Source organism: Protobothrops mucrosquamatus, unplaced genomic scaffold (assembly GCF_001527695.2).
Source record: "Protobothrops mucrosquamatus isolate PMUCROS unplaced genomic scaffold, P.Mucros_1.0 scaffold919, whole genome shotgun sequence".
NCBI classification, from domain to species: domain Eukaryota; kingdom Metazoa; phylum Chordata; class Lepidosauria; order Squamata; family Viperidae; genus Protobothrops; species Protobothrops mucrosquamatus.
The window spans coordinates 334,226-353,456 of record NW_015387170.1 but is presented as its reverse complement, the minus strand read 5'-3'; the positions used below and the strand labels follow the sequence as shown (position 1 = coordinate 353,456).

Below are 19,231 nucleotides of genomic sequence, written 5' to 3'. Positions count from 1 at the left end.
AGGCCCTCCCCCTGGGGGTCGCCAGCCGGCACTGTCTGGCTGACGGCACCCTGAGGAGACCCACTCTGTGGGAGCGTACCGGCCGATGGGAGGTAACCTGCGGCAGAAGGCGGTCTCGGAGATATCCAGGTCCGATGCCATGGAGCGCTTTGAAGATGATGACCAACACCTTGAAGCGCACCCGGAAGGCCACCGGCAATTGTTGCAGAGTATTGTATACATTCTTTGGCTCACATCATTTTAATATTTCATACAGTTTAAACAAATGGAAATCCTTTGATTGCAATTACAATGTATAGGCAATATACTGTAGTCTATAAGATTTTTAAAACTTGACTTTAATTTTGTTGGTATTCTGAAGGCTAATCATGTTTCATATTTTTAGTTCTTGGCTAAATTAAGCTGTGATATTGTACTTGCCTACATGTGAGCCAATTGCATTTGACCTGTTTCTGGATAAGCATGTATAGGAATAAAGTGACAGTCAAGATAAAGCATTGGCATTCTACCATGAGAAGTTTCTCTCTAGTCTCTTTATCATTAATGTACCTAATCTCTTCCTGTAATACTTTCTACAGATGTAGTGCCATTAAAATTGTGAATATATTTCATATCATTTTATCATACCAGTGAATTTCTTGAAAATAAGTTTAAAATAGTGATAATTTTGAGAATGTTATCAAATTCTTATGAATGTTTAACAGAATGTTTAACAGAACTTCAAGCTAATTAATGTTAATTGTACAATGATTTCACTTTTAGAAATCATAGTAAACATACACATTGTTTTTCTAGCATAGAAGTTCATTGGTTAATTCCACAACCATGAATTGCTTGTATTCTTTTTTCCCTGATTCTGAAAGTATTATGGAAATATGAATGGATGGATGGCAGATAGATAGAATGTATATGTAAGAGAGCCAGTGTAGTATTGCAATTAAAACGCTAAGCTAGAAGTGAAGCAATCCAGATTGTATAGAAATTGGCTGGGTGATTTGCAGCCTGACACTCTCAGCCTTAACTTAGTAAATTGGAAACATTTATCTACTAATCCATATTGAATCAGCATGGCAGATTATGGTCCAGACATACTGACCTGGAGGAGAGACCACCGGGAAATAATCAGAGCTAAAATGGGAAGTAAAAACAAAAACACAGAATATAGGAACTGTCAGAGAACTTCCATGTTGTTGCCAAGAAAATTACATGAGAAGCTAGCAAGCTTGATGCAAAGAAGACTTTATCATATAAGAAATTTTGAAAGACATAAAGGCATGACTATTTGTATTTAACTAGTGTTGTGACTAATATACAACCAAGTTCCTGCATTTTATTTTAATAGGAGTAAGTAAGATGATGTTCTTTGACTTCTTATTTAGGTTAAATTCTTTCCCCTTCCAGTCTAGAAAGTTTATTTCCCTACTTGCATTTTAATTGTGTACCTGCTTAGTTAGTCCATATTATTCTTGTAGTAAGAGTGGCGTGGTGGCCTAGTGGTGAAGATCCTCAGTTGCTGCTTGGAAGGTTGAGAGCCTAATCAATGTTTCTGTTCTGGAGCACAAAGAAACAATATCTGCTGCGAACTCCATGTAGGCGTCAGGAAGGGCATCTGGCCTTTAAATGTTTAGCTCTATCCAGTCACCCCGATTCTACCCGAATAGGAACTACAGGGTTGTAAAAAGGGAGCTTATTCTTGTAGTAATTCTTTGAGATTGATTTCAGTATGATTACCTTAGAATTTTCTAATAAAAATCAGAATTCAAAGATTTTGTTAATGGCCAATTTGTGGTGGAATCTTCATCTAGAGTGGGGGTGGGGAGTTTAAGTCCTTGAAGAGCAGAAAGCAGCACGGGCCCTATATCCCCCAAGCCTTATCTGACCATTCCCAAGAGAATGCAGTCAGTCTGGCGAGATGCTTATACTGTAAATAGGCATTGTAGCAAAGTGTGGACCTGGTTCCTTAGAATTGACACAGTCTCAATAAAAGTAGTTTTAGTTTCCCTGTGGAGATGATTTCCTAGTTATGCTCATCTACCTAATAGTGCTGATACTGAGAAAGAAGCAGTGAGTTGGAAGTTCTTGTTCACTGTAAAACTTGTTTTAATCTGAGCTTCCTTTTACTGCTGTTATTAAAGGCAGACTCACTTGCAGAATGTGCCAAAGATTTCCACTGACTTTCTTTTGTGATATCTCATATTTCTGACTGTTCTTTGTTTTTGTTCTATAGCTAATAACATTCCAAACTAAGCAGGCATAGGTTAATCTTATTTCAACTTTGCAGTTCTATGTCAAGGATAATCAGCGTGTTTTCCTTTTATGGCCTAATTATATTTATCTTTTTGTTTTAATTTCCAGGCCTACTGAAGAGTTATGTCATTCTGATTTTATAGAAGAAAACATATTCTATTTCAGTTTGAAGGAGGATTTCATTTAATAATGTATTCAGTTCCTCGCTCCCTTTCTGGAATGGAAGGAGATAATGGACATCCTAGGAAATTTATCTCTTTCCTTTTTATTTTTGGCATTACATTGTTATGTGCTGGATTTTTGCTATCAATGTTTGTTTTGCAAACATGTCCAAGTGGAGCCTTTGGTGACTGTAAGGGAGCTTTCAAAATCATTGGGCCTCTGCTTGCAGTTGTTGGACTAGTTTGCATAATTTTGGCACAATCAAGAGCCAAAGATTATCTCAGAGATGTGCAATTGCAAGATGATCAGGTATATGGATTTGTTTTTTGTCGAGGAAATTGTCAGTTTGCTCAGTTCCTCGTCTTTGGGTTTTTATTTTTAACAAGTGGGATGCTTATTAGTGTCCTTGGCATATGGATTCCGGGATGCAGTCAAGGATGGCGCTATCAGCAGTTTAACCATAGCAATACTTCTGGTATTGAACTCCAGGACTGTGGATTTCATTCTGTTCAAACTATGGGCCCTTTAATTGTGCTTATTGGATTATGTTTCTTTGTGATAGCTCACATTAAAAAGAAACAAAACTTAAACCTCATCCAAGAATCTTCAGTCAGTGAAGAACAACTGAATTCTGAATCATTTCAAGTTACAGTAGGTAAGTAAATAAACCAGCTGGATATTTTTATCGGTTATTAGAAGCAACCCTTGATCTCATGTCCTTTCCTTCCTTCTAATATATTTTATTAGTTATTTTGTCAAACATCCTTATATATTTTATTTCCATATATATTAGGCACTATAATTTGTGATCCATTATAGGAAGATTACTGGTGATGAATCACATTTATTACCAACATAGTATGCTTTTTTTAAGAATGTAGGCAGACATAAAAAAACAGGAGCCTACTAAGTCTCTTTTGAGTTGCTTTATATTTCTGTTGGGTATGGTTTTAGGTATTGTATAGGTAATTAATATAAGTCTATTTTCTCTGTAGGATGATTAAGGTTCTATCTGTAGCCTCATTTGTACAGTTAAAAAGCTGTATAAAATCTAAGTGAGTCTGCATTTTAAATAAGGACATAATTTGGTCATAGTCATAAATAAACATTCTATATAAATATTCTTGTACGGCAGTATGTCTTGGGGGGGGATAGAACATTTTATGATTGTATTTCAATTATATTCAGTACAGGTAGTCCTCAATGTACAACTATTCCTGTAGTGACTATTACAATAGCACTGAAAAAAGTGACTTATGACTGGGTTTCGTTTAGGCTTCCCACTAACAAAGTCAATGGGGAAAGCCAGATTTGTTTAATGACCACATGAGTCACTTAACAACTGCAGTGATTTGCTTAACAATTGTGGCAAATACAGTTGTAAAATGGGGTGCAACTCATTTAACTGCCTTAGTTAGCAATGGAAATTTTGGGCTCAATTGTGGCCATAAGTCAAGGATTACTTGTACATTATAAAATATACTGTAATTATTTTGAAAAACTGAAAATAGTCTAAAGATGTAAACATTCCAGCTCATGGTTAATTTCTAGTGAAATATACTTTGGAAGCCTGACTGTCTTATTTACTGTCTTATTTACTGCTCCAAAGAGCAGTAAATCCAAAGATTTTGATTTTAAAACATCCCCTTTCTTTTACAGGAGATACTGTAATGATGTTTCCACCACCCCCACCACCTTATTTTTCTGATTGTTCACCGCAGACCATAACTCCTAGCTTGGTAACAAGTGAACTTATTTTAAATGAAAATCCTCCACCATATCACAGTATTTTTATTAATTGGTAAGAGTATTTCTGCTTTTAGTTTTAGATACTTGAATGTTTTAAAAATAAGCAACAAATGAGGCATGACTTGGAAGATTAATAATTAGACTTGCACATTTCCCCCCCCCACTGATAAAAAAAAAGCCATTAAGAGGCTTGGAATTAGGTTGGTGTAAACAGTAATTATTACTTCCTATTTTTATTATTTACTTTGAGAGCAAGCAATTAAATTTCATTTTTAATGTGTGCCATTGTGCCCACAGTAAAAAATGACAAAAAAGGTTATCTATTTATCTATCTGTCTGTCTGTCTATCTATTTCTAAATCAGCTATTAGTCATGTAACGATACAAAGATAATCCCAGTTTAGCATAGAGTAGCTACCTTCCTCTAGTATTACAACCTTGATTCTTCATAATTCTTTGTTAAGTGCACCGGCTTTCAAGTTTTTAAAATAATTGAAATATCTATTAATGGATCTCTCACATCTTGTCTGGTTTGGTCTTAATAGTATAAGCATTAGCCATGTCTGATGAAATATGTAATGTGTCTATGTCTAACATTTTTATTTTTGTTATTGTTTTTGCAGAGCATTGAGTTGTGAATAAGAAGCCTACAGAGAGAATGAGTTCCACAGTATCAGGAAACAGTTTGCCTTCTAAAACTTAATCAGTTCATTGTCATTCCTCTGAGTCATCTCAGAATTACAAAGCAAAAGAAGCAGCTGTAAATAATGAATGTGTCTTATTTCCCTTCCATAACTCAGCTAATCCATTACCATCTGCTTATCACCAACTATAAGAAATTTTCAGAGCTGAAGCAGAAAGACGGGAAGGAACAGGGATAAACAAAGACAAGAAAAGAAAGAACTACAGCAGGCATGTCAAACTCGCGACGTCACATGACGTCGCGCAACATATCGTGACTTTTTCCCCATTGCCGGCAATGGGGTGGGTACGGTTTCGGTATGATGCATCTGGCCCACGGGCCTGGCAGTTTGACATGCCTGAACTACAGGAATTCCAGGTAAAAATAAGATGAAAGGAGAATGAAAAAGGCCACACCTGCATTTCCTCAACCCATTAAAGAGAGCAGTAGGTTGTACATTAGGAATGTGCAACCTTTTTCAACTCAAAGGCTTCCTCCAGGCATAAAAAATATTTTGGGGGGTTTACAAAGAAAGTAGCCAGAACATGGATGGAGGAAATGGGCTTGTCCAGAAACAAGTGGCTATATTTATTTCCTACACAACAAAGGAAATGTTAGTGATTGTTAGTGTAAAATAGGTTGATTCCCTTACCTGTAATATACTTTGCCATCCAGGCCACTTCTACAGCAAATGTATATCTGTTAACCTGCACATCCATTTTTCTTACTGGTCCTATGGCAGGAATAGTAGCAGCAGCAGCTCAATTTCATGCAGGCTGCTTGAAATCCAGTCGATATGCTGAAAGATGCTTTGACATCTTGAGGTTTTTTTAAAAAAAAAAGGAACCAGGAAGTTGGCTGAACACCCTGCCTGAAGTAGGAAGCCAGAATGAGTTAAAAAACAAAAAAAGGACAACGGCAGTTCTACAGGCTTATTTGCTGGTGTTAGAATCCAGCAGTTCATCAGTGTTAGAAAGGTCAGGAGAGAATAAAACTATGCGGATGTTTTCATTTGCTGAGTGAGCAGGAAAGGACTTGCAAACAAATGAGTTGGAAGCTTTGCTACCATAAAAGTAGCAAAACTGCTCACTAAGCAGCCAGAAAGAGACATTACTCTATGGAAGGTCAGGAAGAAGAGGAGTACGGTGGTAGCAGAAGATGTGCATTGTGGTGCTTCTTGGAGAGATTGGTATTTCATGGGCTTGGCCACAGTAGAGAATTAGGAAATGAGGGAACATATTGTGACTTCTTGGTTCACTGTGTTGTGCTGTGCTTCAAACGTCTGGCCTTCTGCAAAGAGAGGGCACAGAAAAAGGACAGCAAAGAAGTATGGACCTTTGGCAATCCTTATTATAAAGTATAGACAGTGCTGGGATATGCTAGTCAACATTCAACAGCGACTCTTGTTAGCTCTGAGAGTCTCGGAGTAGATGGCCCACTCTTCATGAGCCACAGGCCACACACTTTCATTTCAGACGTCAAACCATAAGGCAGTGATGGCGAACCTTTTAGAGACCGAGTGCCCAAACTGCAACCCAAAACCCACTTACGCATCGTCGGGTGCCGGGTGGATGTGGCTCATTAGGTGGGTGTGGCCCATTGGGTGGGCGTGGCTGCAGTGGTAACAGCAGACTGGGTGGGACTAAAGTTCAATCAATTCCAACTTTGCAAGATCTTTTTTTTTCCCGCGAGAAGTTGAAATTGACTGATTGAACCTTTTTTTTTGTACACAGTGGCGGAGGCCTAAAGCGAAAAGGTTTTATAAAACCCAGCTGAAGGCCTAGGACTGGGGCGACAGCACGCATGCCCACAGAGAGGGTTCTGAGTGCCGCCTCTGGCACCCATGCCATAGGTTCGCCACCACTGCCATAAGGGAAGCTTCAGCAGAAACCAGGACAGAACGCCTTAAACTGGTAAACTTCCTATTTCTAAAGAGGTATTCAACAAGGGAACCATCATAAACGCCCCTGCATGAAGTTTAAATACCCAGAGCAAATCAACTACTATCTTAACAAGTGTTAGGATCAACTTAGACTAGAATAAATTCTGAAGAGTTTATATGTCCTTTTCCTCTTTTTTCCCTGCTGTAAAGGCTCAGAAGACATAAGATACTGAAGGTATTTGTAAGTGTGACAATTTATTAAATATCACAATGCAAAATAGCACATAGTGTCTTAAATATTTGGTGCCTCAAATGACACATTTCATCTTGCAGAATTAAGGGCCTCAGAGTAGTCATGAGGAATAATTATGAAAGAAACCATAATGTGGAGATTAAGGAGTTGGACCAGGAGCGGGGAGATTCAAATTCAAGTGCGTTCTGTTCATCCATGGAAGTTCTTTTCGTTTAATTGAATTACTGACTGTGTCAGTTACCAAACCAACTCTAGGCAATGTACAATGATGCAAATATATTTTAAAAAAAATCTAACAAAAAAGATAAATCAGGAAACCAACAGTGAGCAACAGTTCAATGTTCAAACATATGTCACAAGTGCAGTCACAAAACTCCTTGCCCCAGAGTCTGCTTTCTTATAACACAGGGGTAGTCAACCTTGGCTGTTTTATGACTCGTGGACTTCAACTCCCAGAATTCCTGAGCCAGCTAAGCTGGCTCAGGAATTCTGGGAGTTGAAGTCCACGAATCATAAAACAGCCAAGGTTGACTACCCCTGCTATAACACCACATGCAGATTTCGGAAGCTATTCTAAAAGGTAAGAACAGCTCCAGGATACCGTGAGATGATATTGCTTTGCCAAAAGGACCTGGAGCATGCCAATCCTACCAGATCTTACCGGACAGGGAAAAATGGTGGGGAAAAAGTGGTACCTTCCAGGTCTCGACCCATGAATGGCTTTATAGTGAAAACTAGCAACTTGAATTATATGTGGAAACTAATCAGTAAAGTGCATCTGGAGGGCAGTTTGGGCCATTTACTCATTCCAAGCTCAATGCAGTGTATCTATGATGGAGAAAAAAATAGGTATTGTACTATGCTTAGATATCGGTGCATACCAAATAAAAACAGTATTATTGAATACGTGTGTGTACTCCCCCCATCTCTTTTGGGCAAAGTTTGACAAAATAAGCATAAAAGGAGACAGTACTAGATTCAGTATTTGTCTTAACGCACATTTGATGCCAATCACTTAGCCTGTATTAGTTAGTCTCTAAAGGTAATCTCACAAGCATTCCAATAGAAGTTAAATGATACAAGACAAGATGCACATTTATATAATTACTGTCATTTCAATGAAGATCAAGCTCCTGTTTTTCTTTTCCTGCTTGCATATGGATTGTGTTTAGCATAAATCCAGTGAAAATGCTTCTCATCTACTTAACCTAAAGCATTTCTCTAATAGGACTCTGCCAGGTCTGTATTTCCAAGGAGGTGGTTGAGTTCAGCTGATGAACAAGTTTATTTCTGGCTTCATTGCACTGTAATGCATTATAAAAAAGGAAGGAAAAGAGCAGCATATGCAGAGGAGGTCAAAACAAACAAGATGCCACTTGTAGTCTCTTTTGCATGTGTGTCAATACTGCATGCATTATGAAAGAGTAAGACTTTAATTGCAGTTAGATGCCACCTTGCCTGTTTTGACGTCTTCTGGCTAATGCTGCTGGACAGAAAGTCTTTATTTTTGAAAGGTGACTATATATACTTGGTAGATTAACTTTTCTAATTGGAAAAAAACTCTTGTTCTGCTTCCAGACTCCTAAGCCTCAAATCCTCCTCCAGGACTTTCAAGATTGCCTTGGCATTGGGGTCAGCAGAAGTGATATTAGGAGTGGATCTGTGCAATGATCTCGCGTTGAAAAGAAAAGCATGTTTCAGAGCTCATATCAGGAACATCTTTAAGGAATTGCTAGTGGGGCATAATGCAAGTGCCCCATGTGTTCCATCCTATTCCCAAATTTTCCCTGAAGTTTAGGACTAGCATGTCTTGGTTGCAAACTCTAATCAAAGAGTAGATAAACCAAACATTAGGGTTAGCTTTCTGTGTCTAGTGGTCATCTGGATTTTTGCAATGAATTCTAGATCATGCACTTTAAAAGTTATGCATCTTCTTTGTAGTCCCCCTCTTTAATCATCTTTAGAACCTATGGCCATTAGGAGTTAAGCGTTAGGAACATGTTTTCAAAATTGTTAGAACACACGATGATATCCTTAAAACGGTATTTTTAAATAGAAGGGATAATGATTGACTTTAGTAGCCATGCAGCTTTATGCTGTTACACATGCTCAGATTTACTTGTTTTCCCTTTGGAAGCAGGCAAATGCAGCCTTTAGTGAAAATATGGATTGGCATTAATAATTTATTTCCCTTCATGGAGCAGAGATAAAGGCATTGGGGCCACTGATTAAATGGTTCTTGCAAAAAGTGGTTGGTTTTATTTTTGAATTTGAATTGTTTTGAATTTGAAAACATTGATTTTTCAATGCTTGTGTTATCCAAGAGTTCTCCATATTCCAAGGTTGAAAACATCCCAATAAACCAATTTCAGACTGCTTTGTAGGGTTTGGGGAGTGGACATGGCATGATGCTGAAATGTTCTTTGGAAAACAATTATTCCTATTCACCATTACAGTAAAAGTCCTGAATCTAATGCTTATGAATGCTTTCTGTGCATACACTACACACAAACAACAAAATTTTAGTCTTTCTTTGCTCCCCTTCTTGAATCTTCAGAGTCACAAAATGCTTTTACAAAATGCTTATTACAATATGTCATAAGTATTACTGTATATCTGAGAGCAGGTTTAGAAGAAAATAATTTTTTGCCCTCTAAGACAATGTTTTTCATTCTACTACATTAATTTAGGTAAAGATGTTCTTTTAACATGAGCTTTGAAATTGATTTTGTTTTTTGCATAATCATTAGGCCTAGTTTTACTCATGCTGACTTAGCTACTTTGCTCCATCTAAAAGCTTTTAAGGAGTATAAAATGTTAGAAAAGGTTTGGCATTCACTATAAATGCACACTGTAAATTGAAATTGACTTGTGTTTAGGTAAGTTACGGAAATATTGCTGCTGGTAATACTGTATTGAATATAGAGCACAGCTTGTTGTACTCTGAAGGATGGAATCATATGCACTTTCCACACCATGTTTTTGCTCAAGCACTTGAAGTCAGCCAATAAGTGGCACAAGTCTTCAAGACCATAATAATTATCTTCCACAAATGTATCCAGTCCCCTTTTAGAGCCATTTAAGTTAATATCCATTACTATGTCTCATGGTGAAGAATTTCACAAGTTAATTATTCACTATACAAAGACATGCTTCTTTGGGGATTGTTCTTACACTTCACCAATGTCTTTAGATGATATGTCTCCTTATGCTGCTCTTTCATCTTTAGCCCACAACAGAGGCAGCTTACAACTTCTACCTGTTGTCTTTAAAGCTGTGTTTTGCCTTTTCTGCCTAATGCAAGCCTTGCCATACAAACATTCAGCTACATCTTATCAGAGAAGTTAGTGATAAAGTGATAAGGGGCTGGAATCTATTCAGATTTGATTATGCATCTTGAGCTGTTGTAGACTTGTCCTCTCCCTTCTGACTGCATGGCCTTGTCTTCCAAATCCAAATTGGCATTGGTTGCAGAGATCAGGCACTTGGTTTTCACAGAAGCACCAATCCATTTAATGTCTGACTATTACTTGGTAGAGCACCAATAAGAAATTACATGAACTCACATATACAAATCAAGCATTGTTCAGAAATAATTTAGACCTGATTTAAACATGTTTTAATAATGAAAAGAAGGACGAGAGTTGACATGATAGCAGTCTTCCAGTATCTCAAGGGTTTCCACAAAGAAAAGGGAGTCAAGCTATTCTCCAAAGCGCCTGAAGGCAGGACAAGAAGCAACGGATGGAAACTAATCAAGGAGAGAAGCAATCTAGAACAGTGGTGGCAAACCTATGGCATGCATGCCAGAGGCGGCACTCAGAGCCCTCTCTGTGGGCACGCGTGCCATGCCCCGGAGATGGCAACTGTCCCTCTTCAACCAGCCACCTGCTAGCTCGCCAAGGTCCCACATGGCCAGATGCATCCCAGCACCCATGCACTCGCTGGCCTCTGTGTGCAGGGGCTGATGGTATCAGGCAGCAGCTGCCCCGGCCCGCCTCACCTTGCCCTGTGAAAATGGCACCCCCACCCTGCCTCACCTTGCCTCGCCTCACCCTGCAGGATGAGCCTCCTGCCCACCGCCCCACCTGCCAGAGACCCCTGGATCTCCCTGAACCCTGCCCGGCCCCCACGGGCGTCCCTCCCCATGAGCAACATCGAGGTGATCACGCCTATTTTGGCCATACCCACCCAATCTGCCATGACCACCACAGCCACACCCACCCAGTGGGCCACACCCACCTGGCACCGGGCGATAAATAAGTGGGTTTTGGTTGCAGTTTGGGCACTCGCTCTCTAAAAGGTTCGCCATCACTGACCTAGAACTAAGGAGAAATTTCCTGACAGAACAATTAATCAGTGGAACAATTGCTACTTGACAGCTCTCTGGCACTGAACTTTATTTAGTTGACAAACTGCGTGTTTTTGCTTGAAAGTCAGCAATTTCACTTTTATGTTATTTAATAACTTTCAGGTGAATACCATCCAGATCCTCTGCTTTATGTCTTAATTTGTTTTCTTGTTTCCTCAGATTCTTCTAGAGAAAGTCAATGCAGGGTTAATTATATATACTATACAGTGTCTTTTGTAATAAAGACAGCTGTTAAAACAATTGATAACTTTTTGTGCTTTCTCAATATTCTGATCATTCTTTTTATTCCTTTGTTGTTTAATAGTGAACCATTTCTCTCATACTAACTTGTTCTCCTTTTAATTTTTGTTCCTCATCCTCCTTTTATTTCTTCTATTTCTCTGTTCTTTCTCTTTTTTTACTATTATTATTACAATGTATTTTCTTACATTGTTGAAGTATTATTTAAATAACCTCCAGGCACTATAATTGCCCTCTTTATTTTTCTTTTCTATCTCTTTTTTTACAAGCCTCACTTTTGGTAAAATTTCCCTTTTTGTAGTCAAATGTGACAGTGTAGAACTATGCTTGCAGTTCCCCTTTGCAAGATAGCAGCATATAGTAGCATTAATAGCAATGTTAATAGAGTAATAATATAGCTATTTACATGAAAAGATGCAGAGAGCAGATCCAGGACTGCAAGCATAGGAACATATTCTTTGACAGGCAGAAAAGCCTAAATTTGAAGTTATACTGAACCATTGCCACTTTGTGAGTTGTTTATGTACAGCTTTAATAATGTGTAATGCTTTGAGGTGGACTCTGCAACTGCACACTTACAAATAAATGGTATCTGTTATAGTCCTTAGATAAATAGCCTACTTAGACAATGGCTAAAAATACTGTTAAAATTAAATTGAGTTAATGCTTCAGCCCTGCAACTGTGTAATGACTAATTTCACAGGAATTGTGATCGTTGTAAATAATAATCCAGACAGCTTATACCATTTGTTTATTTTTCACCTGGCCTCTTCTATGAGCTTGACCTCTTTTGCTAAACTTTTTATTTACTCATATGCTTATCAGAAATTACCAGAAAAGATTTGGGGTTAAGAAATATCTGTTACCTTGATAATCATAACAATATGATGTTAAGTTCCAATAAATAATTAAAATTGCAGTCCTAGACACGCCTATTAGAAAGTCAGCATCATTGAACAGAACAGTGGAGCAATGCTGCAATTCCTGATGTGGAAAGAATTTAAAGCAAAGTTAGTTTATTAAAATAAAAGTTGACTACAGTCTAAACAATGCTAGGAAGTAGCACTCCATGACAACAAAAGTTAATAGGAAAAGAAAAGAGGGGGTTCCTAAAAAAAGCACAACTGCACATTCTAACAAGAAAGTGGGGAGGAAGATCATAGAAGTCACCAGCTGGCTGTACAAAATGTCTAGTAAAATATCTGAAAACAAAAAAAGATATCAGAGGTGAAAAGAGGGGTAGGCTACCTAGAAGAAATGGAATTTTAAAATTGTGTCAGAAAAATTAAGGCTCTGAAAGAACTAGGGCAAGCAAAGTGTGATATACAACCAAGATGGCTTGAATCTATGTATTCAAAATAAAGAAAAAGGAATAATGATACAAAATGCTCTGTGAAGATGAACAAGCAGAACAACTCAACACTTCCTTTGGCTCACTCTATTCTAAGAGTGACTTAATAATAGCATGAATATAGATAGTCCTCAAATTCATTTAGTGACCAGTCAAAGTTACAACAGCACTGAAAAAAGTGATGACTATTTTTTACACTTATGACCATTGCAGCATCCCCATGGTCACATGATCAAAATTCAGATACTTGTCAGCTCACTCATATTTATGATGGTTGCAGTGTCCCCGGGTCATGTGATCACCGTTTGTGACCTTTTGACAAGCAAAGTCAATGGGGAAGCTAGATTCACTTAACAATCATGTCGCTAACTTAACAACTGAAGTGATTCACTTAACAACTGTGGCAAGAAAGGTCGTAAAATGGGGCAAAACTCATTTAACAAATGTCTCACTTTTAGCAACATAAATTTTGGGCTCTATTATTATTATTATTATTATTATTATTATTATTATTATTATTATTATTATTATTATTATTATTATTATATTTATATTTATACCCCGCCCTTCTCCAGTAGGACTCAGGGCGGCTTACAGCCAGTTTAAAGACAGTTTAATACAATACAATACAAAGTTTTAAAAAATCATTAAAAATAAATATTTAAATCGGCCGCTTCTACTAAAATTTGGCTAAAACCAATTTAAAATACCCGTAGGCCAGTCCTGCCCGCTGAAACAACCAAGTCTTAAGGGCGCGGCGGAAGGAGGGGAGATCCGGAATCACCCGGATCTCTGGGGGCAGCTCGTTCCAGAGGGTGGGTGCTCTGACAGAGAAGGCCCTTGCCCTGGGGGTCGCCAGCCGACACTGTCTGGCTGACGGCACCCTGATGAGGGCCTCTCTGTGGGAGCGTATCGGCCGGTGGGAGGCAATCTGTGGCAGAAGGCGGTCTCGGATGTAACCAGGTCCAATGCCATGGCGCGCTTTAAAGATGATAATCAACACCTTGAAGCGCACTCGGATATACTCGGACTACCTGTATATCTAATCATCTCTTTTTTTTCTACAATGTCCTCATAATGGTGTTTTCTTCTCACTCCAGGTTATATTTGAGACATATTAAAGTCATCCATAGCTGTTTCAAATTGAAATTAGGGCTTTCTCAATTAATCAATTAACAAGCTACAATTGTTTACCTGTAGATACATATTTTGACATATTTTGCTGACCATTCAGTTGGTGCCATGGTCAAATGACCCACAGAGGGTGGGATCAACATAGCACCTATTGGCCATGTTGGCTGGTGCCACCACCACTACCTGTTCCAGCCCATGAGCATCCAAGGATATTCTGCTTTGGGCAGCAGAACATTCCAGATCTTTGTAACCAAACCAAATTTGGCCAAATAAAAAACAAAAGCAACCTCTAGATGGCAATACAAGATTTTGATTGTTTTTCCTTCATTTTGAGGGCATTCAGATTTTCCCAGCTAAATTTTGTACCTCAAAATTATTCAAATGATGATTATCATTTGAGTAATTTGAGAATTCTGGAACTTTCTACTGCACTACATTTTAGCTTTTCCCCTAGGTTGATAGGTTCAAGTGTCTGGCAAAGTATTTCTTATTCATTTAGTCCCAGACCTGATACTTACATTCTGGAATTGCAGTTTCTACTATTTTCCTCAGTGTAACTACTCAAATGTCATTGAAAGGTTTTTGAGAACTACCATTTAAGGCAGGGGTCTTCAAACTTGGCCCTTTTATGACTTGTGGACTTCAACTCCCAGAATTCCTCAGCCAGCATCGCTTAAGTTCACAAGTCATAAAAGGGCCAAGTTTGAAGACCCCTGATATTTCTTGATTCCCTTAAAATCATTTTTTTAAAAATGCAGTGGATAAAACCTTGCAGAATTACCAAGTCCCTTGCCTGAAAAGCTGAAAAATGTTGAGTGAAGATTTTGACACTGCTTTTAATTTATTTCTGTTTTGATGCCTGCCACAGGAGCAACCTACAAATGCCCTCACAAAGCATTCGTAGCTTCTGCACCACCAGCTGGGTCAGGCTTTTTGTGAACATCTACTGATTTTACTTAGCCCAGTGTTTCTCAACCTTGACAATTTTAAGGCATGTGGACTTCAACTCCCAGAATTCCACAGCCAGCATTGCTGGCTGTGGAATTCTGGGAGTTGAAGTCCACATGCCTTAAAATTGTCAAGGTTGAGAAACACTGCTTTTTATTTTGAGTTTCACCTTTGCAAGTTGCTTTGAAAGGGGCTGTTTAAAGAACAGTTAGAAATAATTTAATAATTTATGAGCTCACAATAATTCTGAAAGAAGTTATATGACAAATTGGAAGCAAGTTTTTAGGCTACTGTGTAAAAAATACATTTACCAGATTTTGAAACATTTTTCAACTCATTTATGCCACTAGTTTATGCTCATCAAGGACTTTAGAAACAGGATATTGGTAACAGCCGTGTCCATCCTCTGACTCTTGTCTTCTTCATTCACTGCTACAAATTAGCATTTCTGCAAGGCATTAATGCAAAACAAGCTGTCTCAGGAAGAAACCTAAATTAGATGTATTACAGTTAGAAGTTATTTTTGTTTGCAAAACTGTATATTATTTGATCCAAAAACCATTCCCTGAATTACTATTATAGCCTTAAAACTTTAAGTAGAATTAGGATTCATGCATAGAGGAGAAATAAGAGGTGTAAGCATTTGAGTAGGATATTTTTTTTGCTTGTGTATGTAAATGCATCATATTGTTATTTGTTGTTCAATTATAAAAATTAATAAAAATTTTATAAAAAAAAAGAGGTGTAAGCATAAACAGATCCTAGTACCTGTGTTATAATGATTAAAACTGAGGTTTAAATAAGAAAGTATATCTCGGCAACCAGCTTAGGTATTAGTTGTGGCAATGTTGTTTTATATTTTATATTTTATAAAAGACCAAATCATAGACTCTGGGAACATTACTTGGAAGAAGCACCAAGGAAGAAAAAAATAGTTCAGATAGGAAGCCTATTCAATTAGACTGCAATCTGTCTCCCATCTGTAAACTTGTAACATCTGACTTACCAAATGGGAGAAATCAAAAATCATGACTCAGATCTCAACTCTTTAGAGAAAAGAATCCTTTACACTAGAGCAAAATTCTTTATAGGATTTCTTTGTTAACCATAACATATATTCTAGAAAAAATGTGATTTGCCTAAAATGATCCCAAAATGCAGGACCAGATGATATCCCCAGCTACAGATATTCCAGCAACAACTTTTTTTTTTACTGTCTTTATGATGTTGCCTTCATCTTATCCTCAGCTCCTGAATGAGATAGCCCCAAGGCATTCTCAGCTGTTAAAGTAATATTTTCCTCTTCTGACTTCATCCAAAAGCAGCCTTAAAGTGGATAACTGTTCCTCACTCATTACACTACTCTGGAAAGAATTCAGGTGACTGAAGCAACTGGGCCAGAGGTCATAAGGTCAGGATTGGGATAAGATAGCAAAATCCAAACCAGCATAGTTTTCTGCTGACTCAAGGATAGGTGGATAACATTGTAAAATGTAGAGGTGTGATCACATACTTATTCCCACTTCTAATAATCTAGAATCCCTACAGAAGATATCCAAAAATCTAGCAACACACACTGCCAAAGAGAAGAGTGGTAAGACAAGGCAACTTTCCAATAGTTTTATTTTGAGTTTTTGCTCTAAGTGAGAATGTAGTAACAACAAAGTATGAAGGAGATTTATTGCCTATTCCACCCTTGTATCTTTTTTACTATGAAAATGGGGGTGGATGGGTTAATTGTAATTTGTGCATGAACTTCCTTTAGGTTAGATGTAGGTTAGATGCACAGGTTAGATGTAACCCTGAAGTTATGTGTCAGTATTTATCTCTGGAGACAGTGCAGGTAGGATAAGACAAACTTGGAGTAACACACAATATAAACTGAAGGGCCCCTTTAGGACCAGAAAGTCCAGAGTCTGCAGTAGTTTAACTATATCAATGTGAACAAAGTTCTTGTGTAACAAATAGGAACATTCAGCCTGGAATATTTTTCTAAACATATCCTTTTCCAGGCTATTTCAGAACTGGTCTCCTGGGTAATGGAGCAAAACCACAACACTGTGGAAGATATCTCTGCCAATGGGTTTTTTGTCTCTCCTTGCCAGCCAAATCACTCTGAAATCCCTGCATCTGATGATGACAAAGCTGGCGGTGCATTACTTTTCTCTGGAATAATTTTGGGGGTTATAGGAATCACCTTCACTGTGATTGGATGGGTGAAATATGAAGGTGCTATTCACTTTGAATGGACTCGATTGCTTGGACCCACTCTGCTGTTAATGGGTGTGACATTTTTGCTGATTGCTGTATGCAAATTTAAAATATTCTCCTGCAACTCCTGCAACCAGAATGAAGAAAGGTCACTTGATACTGAAAGAACATACAATGGGCTTTATCCTGCAGTTAGGCAGCCCATCACTCTTCATGGAGCTGCAATGGTTCCTGACCTGCCTTCTCCAACCCAGGAAAGGGTTGCTACCAATTCAGCCAATTTGCAGGAAGTATTGAGCCATTCTGAATTTCTCCCTGGCTCCTCATCAATAATTCCTATTCTTAACCATTCTCATTCTGATAATGTCACTTCCATGGGCAGCTCAGCTTTTTCTGAAGAGAATTATTCTGCTTATCTTACATTGGACATCATAAGTGAAAGGTAAGTTATTTGGCTATATTATACTTTAGGGTAAACTACAAGATCCATATTATTAAGGAAGATATTAAGGAAGTAGAGTTGGTATCAGTCTTTGTGTAAAATCCCTGTAACTGCTTTAAGTGAAAGCATTGCCTGAAGCTTCAACTATAAAGTTGAAGCTATTGCTATTCCACTTAAGTAATAATAATAACAATAACAATAACAATAACAATAATAATAATAAAGTTGGAAGGGACCTTGGAGGTCATGGAGTCCAACCCCCTGCTCAGGCAGGAACCATACACCATTTCAGACAAATGGCTGTCCAGTCTCTTCTTAAAAACTTCCAGTGTTGGAGCATTCACCACTTCTGGAGGTAGGTTGTTCCATTGGTTAATTGTTCTAACTGTCAGGAAGTTTCTCCTTAGTTCTAAGTTGCTTCTCTTCTTGATCAGTTTCCACCCGTTGCTTCTCGTCCTGCCGTCAGGCGCCTTGGATAATGCACTAACATGCATTATGCAGCTTTAATTTTCCATGTGTTGGTGTTTTTCTCAAGTACATTTCTCTCTTATCTTGAAAGAACTTTCTTTTAGCCCAATCAATGTATATAATAATTTAATCAAAATAAAAGGAGTGGATTACTGGGTGTATAATCTATTATCACAACCTGACCTTCATGGATTTCAGACCCAGAGTTTATTTTTGGAGCATTAGAACTTATAAAGTAAAGAGAAGGTTGCATCTTACACACAAAACAATGATATCCTCCAATTTTCTTATAATGGTATGATGGAAATTATCATTTTATGGTGCAACAGTGTATTTCAATAATATGATCTGAATCCTACTTAAATGATGTTTGGTTATATATTGAATTTGCTGCAATAATTAAGGTACCAGCTGTTAAATAACACATTTTCAAACAAAAGCATAAGGATAACAATACTGAGACACACTAATCTCTATTGACCTTTCTGCATCATCAAGCTTTTGTACAGTAAGTGCACATTTGTCTCTCACTTGCGTTTTGCAGGGAGAAATGCAGACACGTTTTGGACATGCATATAAAACCCACCCTAACTACAAATGTCCAAGACCCCCTGCCTGTTCCCATCATTCCATATAACAAAATACACTTGTGATATGTTTTAAAATATCTCTTTTTATTCATATCTCCTTTGTTTGTTTTGCTATTGTTGCGTCTTATAAAATGCCTCTCTCCCTGCTCATCCACCCATCACATTTCTAGGTCAACTAACAGTCTTGAAGAAGCTGAAGAGATATTGGATGAAGATCTTACCTCCTTACCTCCTCCTTACGAGAAACTATTCCCACTTTTGCCATAAACAGAGCTGCTTAATAGCTCCATAAAGACTGCAGTTACTTCAATAAGACCACCAACATATGTATATAATCTTAATAAATATAAACCATATACATGAATTTTACTGACAACTATTTTTGCTGAAAACAGTTCTTCATTCATCAGGCAGCTGAACTAAATGCAAGTGGACATATTCCTTCTATGTGTGTAACATTTTGCATTTGCATCTCTAAAATCACCCTGCCATTCCAGTTCA

The 19,231-nt window shown here is 37.9% G+C and overlaps 2 protein-coding genes across 2 annotated transcripts; both read left to right on the top strand.

The window, feature by feature from the left end:
- The first annotated feature begins 2,373 nt into the window (after positions 1-2,373).
- TMEM171 (transmembrane protein 171) lies at positions 2,374-5,040 on the top strand. The gene is made up of 3 exons (XM_015819434.1): positions 2,374-3,064; positions 4,069-4,210; positions 4,781-5,040. Coding segments are annotated over exons 1-3 (771 nt in total). The 5' UTR covers positions 2,374-2,436; the 3' UTR covers positions 4,782-5,040.
- A 12,018-nt stretch (positions 5,041-17,058) lies between these two features.
- On the top strand, positions 17,059-18,997 carry TMEM174 (transmembrane protein 174). The gene is made up of 2 exons (XM_015819430.1): positions 17,059-17,672; positions 18,901-18,997. The coding sequence occupies exons 1-2, from the start codon at positions 17,059-17,061 to the stop codon at positions 18,995-18,997; spliced, it is 711 nt and encodes a 236-aa protein (XP_015674916.1).
- The last annotated feature ends 234 nt before the right edge of the window (positions 18,998-19,231 follow it).